At 51.7% G+C, this 16710-nt stretch overlaps 1 protein-coding gene across 3 annotated transcripts in view; it reads right to left on the reverse strand.

The window, feature by feature from the left end:
• Positions 1-16710, reverse strand: part of PKD1 (polycystin 1, transient receptor potential channel interacting) — an 87627-nt gene that overhangs the window by 21956 nt on the left and 48961 nt on the right. For 2 of the 3 annotated variants that reach the window (XR_014185284.1, XM_082064195.1), the window contains exons 15-23: positions 12839-16461; positions 11742-11891; positions 9242-9385; positions 8010-8289; positions 6468-6684; positions 5497-5647; positions 4421-4573; positions 1845-1989; positions 412-1014 (exon numbers count right to left, since the gene is read on the reverse strand). Coding sequence is in view for 2 of the 3 variants with exons in the window: in XM_082064195.1 (XP_081920321.1) it covers positions 412-1014; positions 1845-1989; positions 4421-4573; positions 5497-5647; positions 6468-6684; positions 8010-8289; positions 9242-9385; positions 11742-11891; positions 12839-16461 (5466 nt within the window). In the remaining variant the exon portion in view is untranslated. The remainder of the gene's footprint in view (positions 1-411; positions 1015-1844; positions 1990-4420; positions 4574-5496; positions 5648-6467; positions 6685-8009; positions 8290-9241; positions 9386-11741; positions 11892-12838; positions 16462-16710) is intronic. The other variant, XM_082064196.1, reaches the window with a different exon arrangement.

Here is a 16710-nt window from a genome sequence, read left to right on the forward strand (position 1 = left end):
TGTTCAGAGAAGAGTGTTGGGAATGAAGAAAGTCGAGAGAGAAGGTTTTCCAGTTGCCCTCTCAGTCTGCAGTTCAGAGAATCCCTGAGCTAAAGGCTCTGGATGCCGCTGTACCTGACCAAGAGACAGAACAAACTCCCTCCAGTGCCAACATGGCTCAACAGAAGCGCTCGAAAGAGCAAAAGGCTTCTCAGTGCCAGAATCCATGAGCAAGGCTCACACTGGGGACTAGATAATGCCCGTGGCAGCCAGAACCTCACTCACATGGTGTGGAAACTGCTGGCTGCACCTGCCACCCCCTCCCACAGCAGCTCTGTCTGGACACTGCTCTCCTTTGCTGCAGCACCCAGCCCTCCTCTGCCACAAGAAGAAATTGGAAAGAGCATTAAGAGCTGGATGTGTCTGCGCTACCGTTCAGGACTCTGTAGGTGAGCTGGAAGTGCAGTCCTGCCTCCCTGTTGTTGCTCTCCATTGTCACAATCAGGTTCACAGATGTTCTCGCCTCGATGATTTCAGTGCCAGCAGAGAGATTGTCAGCGTCTGTGTTGTTTGACACCATCACAGTGATGGCTTTCTCTGAGTCGAGGCTCCCGATGGGGATCTGCACCCCGTTGTGGGTCTGGAACTCCATGGAGGCCACCTTGGTGGACACGGTGTAGTTGCTGATGTAGCCAAAAGGGAAAGGGTTGGAGTCCACTTGGAACATGACCTGAATGACATCTGTCAGGTTGGAGAGGGTGGTATTGAACGCCTGGGGAATGGAGAACTGGCAGTTTGGTGTGTTTTCGTAGCATAGCAAGTTAAAGGGGTCAGACCGCTTGCCCGTGGCCTTAATTTCTCCTCCCACCAGCTCGAGGGGCTCTTCGTTCAGCACTCTAGACTTCATGAGAATGCGCATCAGGCTGGAAGACAGGTTGTAGGCTTTGGGAGCCAGCAGCAAGTTGTTGGAATCAGCAAGCAGCTCCTGGGGCTTGGATTCTTGTGAAACCGTATTGACCAGGTGAATTAGGTCACCTGCCAGGGGAGAAATAAAGGTGCAAACTGAGGAACTGGTAAACAGCCAAGATAACTGGTACAGTCTAGATAACATCTGACACCTTCCCAAAACAATCAGACAAGTCTTTCCTTACTGTCTTCTTCTCACTGTAACTCTACACACTGGAAGTTTTCAGTAGCCCACAGCTAAAAATAGAACTGTCAGCAGCACCTGCAGTTTCTCGGCTGACCTATGAGATTTGGTGGTAAATACTTGATCACAACAGGCTTTATTTTCCTCCTGTGAAGCGAATAGTAGAGCTGACTGGGAACCAGGGAAGGAATGGATAAAGCAAATATATATTACTATGTTTTTGCATTATAAACTGGAGAACACTCAGAAATGCTTAACGAGGAGTGCAAAAAAGGTGCCTCTGCATCCTCCCAGGGTAACCAGGTGGGAATTTCCACTCAGTGTTTACGGGTGCCCCAGCCAAGTTTGGAAACCTCCTCAGCTTGCAATCAGGAAGGCAAGCATCTGGAAGCCATAGCTGTTACTCATTGTTTACTGAAGAGACAATTCCCCAGAGTATTAGTGAGTTCATTAACAACTGTCACATTGAAGTGTCTGCAGGGACAGCTGCCAAAGCCAGGACAACCCTGGGAAAAGTGCAGGGAGAAGAAAGTACTGGGGTGCCACGCTCCAAATGTTAGATACGATTTCCCTAACAGCTTGAGGAAGTGTGAGCCAAACCTCAAACGGCTCAGCAGAAACCCTGCAAAGGTTCCCTCAGCTCAGCGCCCTGCACAGGAGACCTGTGTCCTCCGCCTGGTCACCTGTCACCCATCCTTGCGGGGACAAAGCTGACCTGTGATGTTGAGGATGTTGTCGGCGATGCCAGTTGGTGTCACCGTGCCCTGGGTTGTCTCCCCTTGCAGAATGGTCATCATGGTCTCCAGCTTGTTCAAGGTCCTCGTCAGGCAGGACTTGCACACCAGTTCCTTGCTCACCACCTGCCAAGGGAAACAAGGGCTGATGCAGCAGGAATACTCCAGAAAGATGAGGGCAGCTGTGGGAAGTTCTGCTGGCTCAGCCCTGCAGAGACCTGAGCACATTCGCTCTAACACCATTTTCGCTCTGAAAGTCACCCCTGCTCTTCCCAGCGCCGGGGAGGGACTGCAGAGCCCACGGCTGCTCCACTCACACCAAGAGATGGCAAGACGCTGGTGGTGTCTCCAGGACATTCACCTCCCCTCACGTTTCAACCGGCCAGTGTACAGGCAGACACGCCTGGAGGATGCATTAGGGTTGGAAAGAGCAATAAAGAGCAGCAAATTCAAGTTCTCTGGAGTTCACTTGTAAGGACCAAGCATGTCTCCTGCTGTTGGCCCTCACAAGCACCCACCACGTTATTCCTACAGAACTCCACCAGAAGGAGCAGGATAGGATTCCTCCATCCACTCCGCTGCCTTCAATGGAAGGAAGATTTATCCCTAACCGAATCCATTTTGGTGTCCAAACACTCCTGAGAGCTGTGGGAGGGATCCTGCCACTCAGGCGTGATGGATGTCCCTCCCTCTGCTCCCACATGTGGCCAAGAAACAGAATGTTCCAGCCATGGCCTGGAGCTCCCTGCGCTCTCCAGGGCTGGATGGGAGGGACTGAGGCAACACATGGAAGCTGTTACCACGACCCCGCTCTTAGCTCTTATTCATCTTTTTTTTTTTTTCTTCTAATCATCATAGGATTCAGATGTGATTCACCATACGTTCTGGTGAAGAATCAAAACAGCATCTGCAGGTCTAGAGTTCCCTCTTTTCTGCTTTTATTGGTAAGCGAGGAGAAGCGAGGACAGACTGTGCGCATTGGAGTTCAGGAAGCACAGTCAGGTACCAAGGAGGTGGGGAAGAAAAAGTGTTACGGGGAGAAACCACCAAAGGAGACGCTGCTTAGGAAGGAGAATCTACTCAGAAGAATGAGATTCCCCTTTTCCCTTCCAGGAGAAATCAATTCTATTTTTTCCTCTCCCCTGTAGGTAAAATCAAAAAAAGCATCAGCACTGATTGACACTTCTACAGGAAAGGAAATGTGTGAACTCCGCACTAGTCTCGACCACAGGGGAAATTCTAGATTACTGTTTTTCTAAGCTTTCCATTCCAATCCAGAGTACAAACTAATCCTGGAACGTCAGCTTTTCCCCTGGAACAAAAATTCTATTTCTAGATTTGAGCTTCCACAGTGAGATCGAGTCACAAGGCACGAGCACGTGGGAGAGACAGAAACAACCCAACCCAGCACCAGCATGGGATGTGCCGAACCCCAAACCCCCGAACAAAGACGAACGAAGTGATTTTGGAGGTTTGCAGCCTCTGAAGCAGAGGAAGGTGCAGAGTGGGGACTCTGGGGGTGGGATGCATTGTCTGTCCCCTTCCCACCAAGCGGGACCGCGGACCTGGCTGGGAAGGTGATGCCAAGGCTGGGGTACTGGAGTCCAGTCCTGAAAGCAAAGATGTGGGAGGAAGAGCGTGCCAGAGCTGCCTGGCTGAGCACCAAAGCCCCAGCACATTATATAGCTGGGCTCTCTTCCCTTTGCCCATCTGACAAAACACACAAAGCCACTCCTAAATCCACCAGGCAGCAGCCCCAGCACTGGGGAGTTGAAACTGGGAGCTGGCTGGGGAAAAAGCACTTCCATTTAGCAGTGGAGCTGTGTTTCTGATCTTGTATGGTAGAAATGGGGCTGGAAGGAACGTCAGGCCTTGGCACTGTCCCCTGGCTTAAGGCAGGTCCGGCTCTACTTGTGTTACTCCTGACAGGAGCCCAGCCTGTCCTTGGAGATTCTGTGAGTCCCCCAGCAATTTATTCCAGTGCTTCTCCAGTCTGTCAAGGCCTTTCCTGCAGTCTCCATCTGCAAGTGGAGGAATGTCCTTGCCAGCAAGCTGCCACAGCAGGGCTGCTGCCAGAGAAACAGCACAGAGTCCTTAGGTGCTGTCTTCCAGCACATCTTATCCATTTTATCATCTTCTCCATACCTGCCAGATGGGTGGCACAGTGAGAGGCAGAGCTGACACCACTTGGGACATCACTCCAGAAACCCTAATGATCACAGAATCACTGAATCACAAAATGGTTTGTGTTGAAGGGACCTTCCCAGCTCCCCCAGTGCCCCCCCTGCCATGAGCAGGGACATCTTCACCAGCTCAGCTTGCTCAGAGCCTCGTCCAGCCTGGCCTGGGATGTCTCCAGGGATGGTTCATCCACCACCTCTCTGGGCAGCCTGGGCCAGGCTCTCACCACCCTCAGGGGCAGCCATTTCTTCCTCACGTCCAGCCTGAATGATATCAACAAGTGATACCTGTCCCCTCCGTGTGGTACGTGTGTGGGGGAGACAGACAGGGAGGCAGAACGAGAACTGAGGAGCTGGAGGAGCAACGGGGAACATACCGTGCACTGCGCCAAGGCTGCCGAGATCTGCTGGATGTCGTCAACTGTGTTCACATTCAGCGAGTTCAGGGTTTCTGTGATATTGTTTCGAGTCCAGGTCCGGAGTTCAAACTCGTTCCCAGTCTCGGGTTCCAGAAGCATGGACCGCTCATACTGGAGGGATAAAATCAGGTAGAGTGAGGAAACGTATTGGTGGCTTCAGAGGATGATGAGCTGTGCTGAAATCACCTCTCCCTTGCACTCTGTATCTCCCCAGAGGGTGACCTAATGAGATGGTTTTTCAGTAGAACTTCCTCAATTTCACTTGTACTCCCCAAGCAGGTATCTGAACAGCCTCGCACTTGAAAGCTCAGTAGCACAGCATTGTGCAGCCTCATCCAGCTCAGCACACCGCCTGTGCTCAGGGGCATCACCCTGGCCCCAGGAAGCTCTTTTATCAGGCAGGGAAGCAGGAGTATAGACCAAAATTCCTGCCCTGCCTATAGAGATGCACATGAAGGGACTGGCCTCTGCTTTAGGCAGGTGTAGAAGTGAATGCTGCCAGGAGGACGATGCTCCTGCACTGTGGATTAGGAGCCTTTTCTGCAGGCAGAAGATCAAGCAGCACTCGCTCCACAGTCAGAGCCGGGAGGTCTCCTGAGCACCCAGAGCAGCTGCAGGGACTTTCCAGCCCCGGTGGTTGGCTCAGGGAAAGCCTGAAGGAGGTGGGGAATTTGGGCTAAGATTTCTGTTTCTAAATTCAGCATTTAGACTTGAGGTTGGCAGTAAAGAGGAAAAACTATCTGAATATGAGGGCAAAAAAGCAGCTGCAGGGGAGACACCCAGGCCACTGCCTTCTCTAGACCCATTTTATTCTGCAGCTCCCCTGCTTTCCCTGGTCTTTGTGTTCCTGGAGCTTGTTACTTATTTTGATGCACGAAAATAGCTCCAGCCCAGGTCCCAGCATGCATGTACACTGCTTTACATGAAAAACCGTAGCATTAGTCACTTCCCTACATCACTGTACAAAACCTGGCCAAAGAACATGATTGCAAGGTCTTCTGGAGGCCCCTCTCGGGCAGACAGCACTGCTTTACCTCATTTAAGATGGTGATGAGGGCCAGAGAGTATTCAATGACCTGCTGAGGGTCCCCTTGTTTCACTAAGCCCTGGAGCACGGTGTCAGTTTGATTGTAGAGCCAGTGGGAGAGGCTGGGGAAGCCCTCAGGTAAGCCGATCTCCATGGAGCTGCCAAGGGAAAGACGTTTGGGTTAAGCACAGAGGACGAAACGGGCTGGGTGAAGGGGGCAGAATCTGCCCTTTGGCTGGGAAGGAAGATGAAAGGGGAAGCAAGTGGTTAAACGACAAAGCGCTGCCGACACTTGCCCTGGTGCCCAGTTTGCACAAGCTGTGGGTAGGATCATGGACCTGAAACCTGGTTCCTAACCACTCCAGCTCTGTGAAGCTGCAGACGAAGGATGCACACGGGTGCACTGAGCACACAGAAGAAAATTTGGGTTTAGTTTGACAGAAAGAGTACTTAACACCAGGGCTGGGAGGAGCTGCACTGCTTTTGGCATCGGTCCTCAGGGCCTGAGGAGCAGCTGGGACCCAGATCCTCCTCCGCAGCACTGCAGGACCCTGCGCTCCAGCCCAGGAGGCTGGGACCGCATGGACAGTGCGGGGAGTTGCAGATCAGCCTGGAGAAGCAGCAGCCTGAGAGCTCGGGCAGGCAGCTGAGAGCAGCTCAGAATGCTGCACAATGACCCAGGGGCACTTGTCACCTGCATGGAGCTACCATAATGCCTGTGCTCCAGCCCCTTCCCCAGCTCTGTTCCCTTCTCTCAACTCGCTCAAGCACCTCAAGGGCTTTCTCGTTTCACATTTTGCTGAGCCTCCCCTCACCTTCCTGCCAACAGCCTCTTCTAGGAGGCAAATGCTTCACTCAGGACCTGCCCAGCCCTTCAGGACAGGGAACGTGTGCTCAAGCCCTAAGACCGCGATTCAGGAGCTTAGGCTGGACACTGGTATCATCGTGTAGGCCCAGCCTGCGAGTGGTGGGTCTTACCGGTTAATGGCCACCACAGTGGCTCCCAGCTGGTCCTGCACGAGGACAGACACGGATACCACGAAGCCACTCTCATGGAAGCCCGGGGGCAGGAAGGCTCTGTGCTCGGCCCGGCTGCCCTTGTACATGCAGAACTCGTGGAAGTGCCCGGCCCTGTGGCGCGATGCCAGCAGGATGTAAACCAGTGGCCCCTCTGCGTCCTCTGTGTCTCGCCAGCCTGCAAAACAAACCCGAATGGGGAGTCTGAGAGGGGCAAAAGGGCTTGCGGGGGGCTGCAGCCACCATCCTGAAGCCCAGCCTGTCCCCTGGTGTGTCCCACCTGCTCAGACAGAGGGACGGGTTGTCCCCACTGCTGGGGGACAGCTTGTGGACTCCACCCGGTTGGAGGGATGTCTGCAATGTAAAGCTCTGACCCTTTTGAATTTTTCGGATGTTTCGGGGTTTCTGCCCAGGTGTTTGGGTCCTGTAACGTTTAAAGGGATTTGTGAAGAGTTTACAAGCAAAATAAAAACAGGAATAATGTCTGGGGCTGGGAACAGCCCTGACCCAAGGCAACAGCTTTTGTACAAGCCCTGCAAAGCCTGACATTAGACACGGGCTTAGCACAGCCCTTGGGCAGTTCTGCATGTCAGGAATGACTCAGTCTAGGATAAAAACTGCACAACGGTTTCCTTGGAGCTCCCAGGAATTATGGGGGGTCCTGTGGGATCTGGGTGGTTGGGAAATTAACTGCGTGTTTCTCAGTGAGCACCAGCAAAGGCGCTGGCTCTGCACTGGATATGGAGCAGTGGCTCAGCATCCTGCATGTCTCACTTCAGCTTCAAAACAATCACTAAGAGCTAAAATTCTCACCACTTCTGCTTCTCCTCCAGCTTAAGCTGGGTTTTGGTGACCAGCCTGCCCAGAACCAGCAGAATTCATCATCTCCTCTGCAGCGTGGCTTCCCAGCATTTGGGCACAGACAGCATTAATCTCTAGCACTAATCATTTGGGGAAATCTGGTTTTCAGAGGCACTTATTCCTTGGCCCAAGGCTACAGGACGTCAGCCAGGCCACTTTTCCAAAGCTGGACTGGCTGTTGCTGTCTCTGCAGCTGGTCAAGAAGGTAACTGTTGATGGGAACATCCAGCCCACATGGCAGAGGAGGCCCCAGCACTTTGTCTTTTGACTCTTCCCACATATGTGACTCAGTTTTGGGCACCCATCTTCTTTTTCCCGCACTGAAATACTATTTTATTCTGCAAGTACTGTCCTAGCCAGGATCTCATCATTTAACTGCATAGATCAGGATTTTTAAAAGTGCCTGCCTGCTGCCATGTGTTTCAGAGCTCCACAATTCGAGTGCACAAAGCTGCTCGTGGTCCAAGCTTTGGGGATCAGAAATGGAAAGATCCACATCTGACCTCAGCCCTTGGCCAACTGGGGGTCAGAAACCCTCTGCGGGGAGGGGGGTGGCTGGGAACACTGCAGTGACAGAAACCTCTGCCCGTGGGGAGCAGCGAGGGCTGGTGGGCGCCCGGCACCCCTGGCCGCACGTCTCACCTGTGCACTCGAAGTGCACCTTGGCCATCAGTGCCCGGAGGGGACCCTTGGGGGACAGGCGGCAGGAGCCTCCCACGGGCGGCTGGTTGGGGAGCAGGTCGATGGAGGCGAAGCCTTCCTCCCCCGTTGTGAGGTCCGTGATGTGCAGGGTAAACGTGTAGCCCTCACCGTCCTTCAGTGCCCCTTGCCTCAGGACCAGGTTCATTCCTGTGTCACCAGTGGACGTCGTTTTCTTGTCCAGGATGAGAGACTTGTTTTTAAAGCTGTGCGCTGCCCATCTCTATAGAGATGAAGAGGGGAAACACAGGAGAGGTTTTGTTTAAACCTGAAGTTATGTCCTTAAAATGTTTTCGGATTGAGTCTTTTATAAAAAGTAACAGATTTCTAGTGGGAGCGTCTGCCAAATTTGCAGTTGATAGTTCAGCTTTAGTCTTGTGTGCTACAGCAACAAGAACTGGAACCTTTCCAAAATGTCTGGTGGGAATATTTCCACTGTGAGATCTACTTTAGTCTCTGGGATTACATCACCCTCCGACAGAATATTTCATAATAGGGAATACAAAACACAGGAAATAAATTAAGTACTGGTGGAGTCTCCATGGGATACCATGTTTTATATACTTCAAGCTGAACATGTCCTGGATGGTTACTGTTAATAGCACAAATGTACAACTGTGATAACAAGAGGAACAGTGAGATAGCCAGTCAGAAAATGCCATGCAAGGACAAGCTGGGAGCAATAAAGACTAGCTCCTGCAACGGGATTTCCACTCCTGAGCCCTGCCTCATCCACAGGTTGCTGTGTACTGGAATCTGTAATTACAGGAGGGCACGAGCGACTTGGGGGATCAGAAGAGACCAAACAACCTCAGCTTGAGCCACCAGAATAACAGGCAAAATGCCAGTCAGCAGGGAGAAGAAAACACTTCATTTTTTGTGTGAAAAGAGCTGGTCATTCATGGGCTTGGCTTCAAAATGACCCAGCAAGGACTTGTCCTTTGGTAGGACGGACGGGCACAACCCAGGGCAAGGAAAAGCTCGGGACAACAGATCCGTGATTTTATTTCTGACACAGCTCTTTCCACTCTCTTCTCTCTCACTCTCCCCTTTTCTCTTAAGTCCACCAAAGACCAGTGTTGTTGACAACTTTACCCCAAGCTTGGAATCATTCCTCTCTCACTCTCCCCTTTTCTCTTAAGTCCACCAAAGACCAGTGTTGCTGACAACTTTACCCCAAGCTTGGAGTCATTGTGACAATTCTGGCAGGTCCCTTCCAGGTAGACGTAGGAGCTCTTGCTGACTTCGTAGACAGACTGAGCCTTGCAGGAAACACACTCCAGGGACACAATGGGGACTCCTCCTCTCTTGATGAATACCTGGAAAAGCAAGAGGCTCCATCAGGAGATCTGAGACTAAAATACAGACATCTTACAGGTAGGCAGACATCCCAGCAGCTGGTCTGCAAGGAGGAATCGCTCTGCACCAGACCAGTTTGAGCCAAGGGAACAGCAGAAAGGGATTTCCAAAGGATTTCAGGTCAGACTTAAGCTACATCACTTTTCTTACATTGGCCAGGGTGAGTTCTGCTGTCACTGATTTTCAAGAGCCACCTACTGCTAAACTGAGCCAATTTAGGTAATTCTGGATTTACTATATTACACTTTTTAACACAACTCACTTTCAAAATGTCCCTCTGGTGCCCTGTGCTGGATTCTCAGCAAGTCCTGCCTGTGCTGTTGGGTGGGGATGATGCCAAACAAAGCACTTTGCTGACCTGACCATCTCGGGACCCATGGCAGCCCTACAAATATGGGGCGTGTGTTAGAGCTTGGGAAAGAGGAGAAGTTGAACCTGGAGAGGAAAAGACTTTTTCACAGCACAGAGCAAACATCTGGTGAGCGCCTGCCCTGGGAAGCGGCTGCAGCTCTTTGTGTTCTGTGGCCAAACTCTGGTTCTGCCTCTGCGGAGCACCCGGCCCGGTGGGGACATGGCAGATCTGCTGTGGACGTGGGAGCGGGGGGCTGCAGGTCCCTGTGCTCAGCTCGGGAGGTTGATAAATGGGAAGCGTTTGCAGTCTGGAGTGGCAGAGGGCTCAGGGGGAGCTGAGAAACCCACATTTACTGAGGATCTGCTGCCCTGTGCCAAGTCTGTCCCCCCACCCCTGCTCCAATCCACAGAGCTCGGTCTGGAGCTGCAGAACACATCTCAGGACCTTGGGCTCTCTAGTGCACAATCTGTGCAGAACCATCACCATTTCTGACACTACCTATGTCCCTGAGAGACAGGAGTGATGATAAAAACAGCCAAAAAACACAGCTCCCACTGTGCAGCAAGTTGGTCCTGCAGCCTGGAAAACCACCTTTTCCTGACACCTCCCTGCAAAGTGCTTGGAGAGAAGAGAGCGCTGGTGGCTCAGCCACAGTGGCTTTCGAGCTCTGACCCCTGCGCTTGATCTACACTCCTTTAATCCCCTCGGAAATGGGGTTGTCCAGCTTTTGACAGAGCCCTCCGCCCTGGCAAAAAGAATATTCTGAATTCAAAGAAAGAGAGTAATGAAGACATTGTTTAATATGGCAGACTTTTAAAAGAGGATAAATATTCCCCAGAACCAAGCCGGAGCGCACTGAAGCTTCATTCATTCCGACAGTATTTGCAAATTTCCTGCGACACTGGAATCATTGTTTTGCGCTCACGCATGGAAACCAGATAGTACGGAATGTCCTTGAAAGACTATCAATTTAATTTTTTTCTTTTCATCCTCCAGCTTTGGTTTAAAACCCAGGCGGTAAGAGTTTCCACTTTCAGACTAACTATATCTCTAATTGCCAAATGCACCACGATGAATGTTCCTGACATAAACCATAACTGCTGTCGGACTGCAGATGCATTCGGCGTTGGGCTTAATTTGACATAAACAACATGCACTTAAAAAATCCTCCCTTTAAAAATTCAGGAACAGAGAAGGGAGGAACTGTTGACAATAAAACTAAGCATCAGCTCTTAGCGAGCTCCCTCTGGGTGAAAACCACGGGAGAACCTGGTGCTGTGAGGTGGGAAGAGCCCAGGACTGTGCACGGTGCAGCAACAGCCACTGATCGTGGGCCCTTTGCTGTCCTGCTCCGGCAGATCTGCAGCCGCAGACTCAGAGATGAGGTTCTTAAGGACGTGGTTTAGTTATGGTTGGATTTGATGATCTTAGGGTCTCTTCCAACCAAAATGATTCTTTGATTCTGTGATTCTATGACTCTCAGTCCCAGGAACGGTGGCCAGAGCTGCCCAGGGCTGGGGCACTAACGCAGCCTCTGCGCAGACAGGGACTAACACGGGGTCAAAAGGAAGGAAGAAACTAAAAGAACTTGGCAGGACAAGCAAAAAGTGCTGCCTGAGGCAGCAAAAGATTAATATATCACAGAAATACCAATGTCTGTTCCTGCAAACGACCTGGACAAGATCAGTTATGGAGCCCCAGTTATGCCCTAAAATCTGTGTCCCCCTCTTTCCCGTGCTGGCCGGTGCAGGCAGGTGGTGGCTCTTCCACCCCCCAAAACTGCCACTGGCTCTCAATGGGGACAGGGACACAGCCCGAGGTGTCCCCATGGCTGAGCACCATCCTGAGCCAGCAGCGCTCTCCTCTGCAAAATTCCTCATGGAAAGGGGCTGTGGACTTGCAGTTCGGCTGTGTACAGGAACAGCCACCCAAGGACAGACAGGACAGTCATCAGGGGTACGTACGGTTTGATTTGTTGCCTCGGGACTCATTCCCGGCTTCCTGATGGTGAGGTCGAACGTATACTCCACATCTGCTTCTAATAGCGCTTTGGAAATTGTGACAATCCCTTCCTTGGCACTGAAATTCAGAGAGCACCCTGCAGCCGAGCTCTGCTTGCAAGGAGAAAAGAACTTTCAAACCCTCCTTGGTACGGGTGCACATCGGGTTAGTCCATAGCCCAAACATTCAGGTCCACACAAAGTGACCGTTACAGGTCTCACTGTGCAATGTGCCACCACTGAGGTGGGAGAAACAGGGTGTGTGGACAACAAAGCACATTATCTTATTCTTCAAGTTAGTAAACAGTACTTGGAATACTCCTGTATTTCACCTGAGCTTCAAATTCATATTTTATAGCAATAAATCCTTCATTAAATAGCTTATAAACATTGACAAACAACACAAAAAGCTCACATTAAACTCAAAAGTCTAATCCACACACACTCTGTTTCTTTCTGTTTTGAGGTCAATATAGAAAACAATGACTTGTAACAAGAAAAATAATCCCACATTCAATCAAAAAATCCTCCTGAGGTGGATCTCCCAGAAGAATCTGGAGAGCAGTTCTCCCTTGCCCTTCTGCCACTGTAGGGTCAGAGCCCTTCAGCGTGTTACAGTGACCTGTCTGTGACCACACTGACCATGACTTGTGGTCACTTGACTCCTCCAAAGTCTGACTTTGGCCCCTGCTGGAATTAGAGACATTTAACTGTAAAGGGGAGAGGGACCAGAGCCCTCAGCCACCAGCAGCTCTATAATGCTGTCAGGTTATGGAAGCAATTCCACTGAAACTGTGGAAGTCAAGTCCAAGGGCAGCAGCAACAGGAACATCCCAGATCCCAGTGCTGGCCCCTCTGCTGTGCCCAGGGACACAGCACCGGACCGTCCTCCTGAGCTGGCAATCAGGAAACCTTTGCAACCCTCCTTCCAGAGCAGCTTTGTTAAAGATGCTCACAAAAGCTTCCTTCAACATCATTTCAACCCAGACACGTTCCTAGTGGAGCTGATGTGCAGCTGGAGCTCCCAAATGATCACCCTGGCTGAGCAAAACTGCTCTTACCTTGGAGGAGAACGTACAAGACCAATCGTATAACAACGGAGTCTGTTCACCATCATCCAAGTTCGGGTCGTATGATTTCTCCCCATCCAAGATTAAGTCCTGAGTGTTGGACCATACACGGTATGACCCCCCATCAATGATTGGGACCAGTTTACTTGGTATCACAGTTACATTGGCAAAGATGCTTTTGGACAGTGGGGTATCTCCAAAGGAGACAATAAAGATGAAGCAATAGTTCCCAACTTCCAGGGCCAGCTTCGGGATAACCAGCTGGGGCCTGTTCATGTCAACATTCGGCAGACGGATCCTGCTGGACTCATCCAGGTTCATGCAGCTGGGTGCTCGGTAGATCTCCCACAGATGCTCTGTCTGGTACTTGATGCACCCTCGGAGGTCAATCTGTGCCTCCAGGTAGTTCCTCTGGGACCGCTTCATGACTACTTGGGGGGGCAAGGCTAACTCCACCTCTGGCTCCTCACACTCCAGGACTTTGACCGTGACAGTGAGCTGGGCTACAAAAAAGCTGATGAGGTTGGTGGCATTCACCTCCACCAGGTAATCTCCAGGGCTCAGGTAAGAATAGTTGGCCACTGCAACCCTGGTCATTTGAGTGGAAGAGCCATCACCAAAAGTCCACAAGAACTCAACGCTCCTGCTGCTGGGCACCACCACAGCTGCAAACAGGGCCGTCCTGTTGACAAAGGCATTGGAGGCAGTGAGGGACACTTGGACTATTGGGTCTTGGACCTGGATGGTTCTGGTGATATTGATACCTCCCAAGTCATTGAAGGCATTGACGAGAACCTCAAGCAGCCCTGCAGCTTCTGGAGTGTAGGAAACGCTCTCCCCTGCCATGGTGACCAGGGATCGGCCCTGCTCTTTCCACAGGGAGAATTGCCAGGAGAAGGATACGCGGGAGCCGCTCCCCACCTGGGCACTGAAGCTTTTCTCCCTGCCCGTGGGAATGCCTTCGTCGCAGCAGTTGAGGAGCCTGACATCACGGATGGCCTCCAGCACAGAGATGAGCACCTGGGCGTGTGCAATGCTGATTTGGTTCTGCACGGTCACAGTCACCAAATAATCGCCGCTCTTGGTGAACTCGTGCGTGTACTTGGAGCCGTTGAGCACCACAGAGTAGTCCCCGCTTATGCTCACCAGGTAACTCACAGAGGTACCTGACGACATCCTGATCACGAAGGTGACCCGGTCCCCCGGCTCCACCACCTTCTTGCTGGCAAGAACCTCCAGCCCTTGAATCCTGTCCAGCACTGAGATATTCCTGCTGGCCAGAGCCCAGCTGACGTCGTTCGATGCGTTCAGATAGACGGTATAAAACCCTGCTGTGGGGAATGTGACCGCCACAGACTGGCCAGTCAATGTGCCATTGGGCACTTCCCAAAGCCATGTCACTTCGGTTCCTTTCTGCAGCTCCCCCTCAAAGACCACCGTGGAGCCTGATGAGACGTATCTACAGTCCAGCTCTGCAGTCCCTATACTCAGCCCCTCTATGACCTCCTCTACACAGATGTAAATTGTTGCATTGGTTGAATCCAGCTTGTTTTCTGCTCCAATGATGACCTCTGTCACTCCAGGGCTTTGGAAGGAGTGGATAATAAAGGGTTCAGAGGTAACGGGAAAGAAACCATCCTCTAGGTACCAAATATACGTGACGCTGGTGCCACTGGTTATGGTGGTACTTATGTTAACAGAGGCATTAATAGCAACGGGGTTGGGGAAGGCAGAAGGCTTTAAAAGACCAAGGCTTTCAATGAACTCCAGCGTCTTGTTGGCAGTTGCGCATCCCAGCATATTGGTGGCTTTCAGATAGACAGTGTAGTTTCCAGCTTCTAGGACACTGAAGGAGAAGGTTTTCCCAGTGAAGGTCTGCACAGCGCTGCCATCCCTTTGGGCTACCCAGCTGTAAGAGATGTTTGTTCCCTCCCTCACCACTGCCTGCAAATGGAGTGTTTTGTTTGTTGGGTAATAGATGTCCTCCACCAGCTCACTGCTGGACACCTGCAGGCCTTCAATCTGCTCCAGGACGTAGACGTAGATGCTGTCCTGCAATGAGCTGATCTTGTTCTCTGCGGTCACAATGACGTTGAACGTGCCCACGGACCGGAAAGTGTAGGAGATTGTGGAGGAGCCTTGGATCGGAGTGCAGCGATCACAGAGGATCCACGAGTAGCGGATGGCAGTGCCAGCTACAAGCGTGGCTACAAAACTCACTGAACCGTTTAATGGCACCACTGTCCTGCTGGCATTGATGGTCAGCCCATGGAGCCGACGTTTCACTGCGACGTCGATGACGGTCTCATTAAAGCTCACATCGTTCCGGCCCATCACGCTAATTGTGTAATGGCCCGTGGTGTTGTAGGAGTGGGCAGCGATTTGCCCAGGCTGGGTAGTGCCATCTCCAAAGTCCCAACTATAACTCACTTTGGTTCCATTCATGCTGGCAGAGAAGAGATAGATCTGGTTCAGCTCCAGCACACTCGTCCCATTATATTCAATCTTTGCTACCCCAACTGGTTCCTGAACTTCCACAAACGCCGTGTCATTGTTAAAAGAGACATTGTTGGAGACGGTCACTGTGACCAGGAAGACCCCTGTGTTCTTGTAGGTATAGGTCACTTCAGTCCCACTTGATCTAGTGGACTCGTTGTTCCCAAAATCCCAGCGGTAGCGGTACTGGTAGAGCGGCACGGCACTCACCTGGAAGCTGCTCTCTTCCCCGAGCCTCACAAACTGCTTGGGAGGGAGAAGGGTGACGTTGACTATCTCTGGCTCCACACAGACACTGGTGAAATAGTGAGCCTTGTTAAACCGGCTGGAGAGAGTCAGGGAGAGGGGGAACGTCCCGCTGCGGGTGAAGTTGTGCATCACCACAGGGTCCCCGCTGATCGTGACATTGGATGAGCCATCTCCAAAAGTCCAATCAAAGATGTAATCATCAGGATTCCCCGTCACATATGCAGTGAGCTGCACATCTGGGTGCTCAAGGATGCAAGAAGTAGGTTCTATTTTGAGAACTTCCAGGACAAATATCCGAACGGGCACAGTTTGGGAGACAGAGTTCACAGGATTCACTGCTGTCACGTTCACTGTGCAGTTGATGTCCTTGATGTACACGTGTTCTACCACCGGCACCTGGCTCCTCAGCACCGTCCCGTCCCCCATATCAAATATCCAGGTGATACTGTCCCCCGTCTGTACTGAAGCATTCAAGGTCACAGATGCTCCCAGCTCTGCCGCCTCATCTGCGGAAACACGGAGCCCAGTGATCTCCTCAAACACTTGGTAGCACTCAACTGTCTCCACGCTGCTTATGGTGTTGTTGGCCGTCACGGTGATGTTGTACACTCCTCTTCTGGGGTAGCTGTATGTCACTGTAGAGTGGCTCCCTGTGAACGGGGAGGACCCGTCCCCGAAGTCCCAGGTGTACAGGACACCGTAAGGAGATGGCAATGGATTGGCTCTGAAGGTGACCGGACGGCTCACAACTAAAACATTCTCCTCTACTTCCATCTTCACATCAATCAGGTAACTGTGGACGTGAACCGGGGTCAAGTGGGTGAGGTTCTCAAACTGGTTGGACACCACAACCACCAAGGCATATTCACCTGCATTGGAAGAGAGCAGAAGACCAGTTGTGAGGACACACTCATGCAACAGCTTCCACAGAGCTGCAGCAGCGTGGGGGGCGTGATGGGGAGATACTCTGCTCCTGCACCACATACATCCTGTGCTTCCACCCTCCAGGCCAGGACAAGCGGGAATTACAACCTGGTCATGCACGTGAGTCCCAGACACCAGGTAAGGAGCCAGTCTGACAGACACAGGGTACTGATTTGATTTCTGTTCCCTCACAG

Source organism: Streptopelia decaocto (assembly GCF_964273445.1).
Source record: "Streptopelia decaocto genome assembly, chromosome: 13".
In the NCBI taxonomy this organism is placed as follows: Eukaryota; Metazoa; Chordata; class Aves; order Columbiformes; family Columbidae; genus Streptopelia; species Streptopelia decaocto.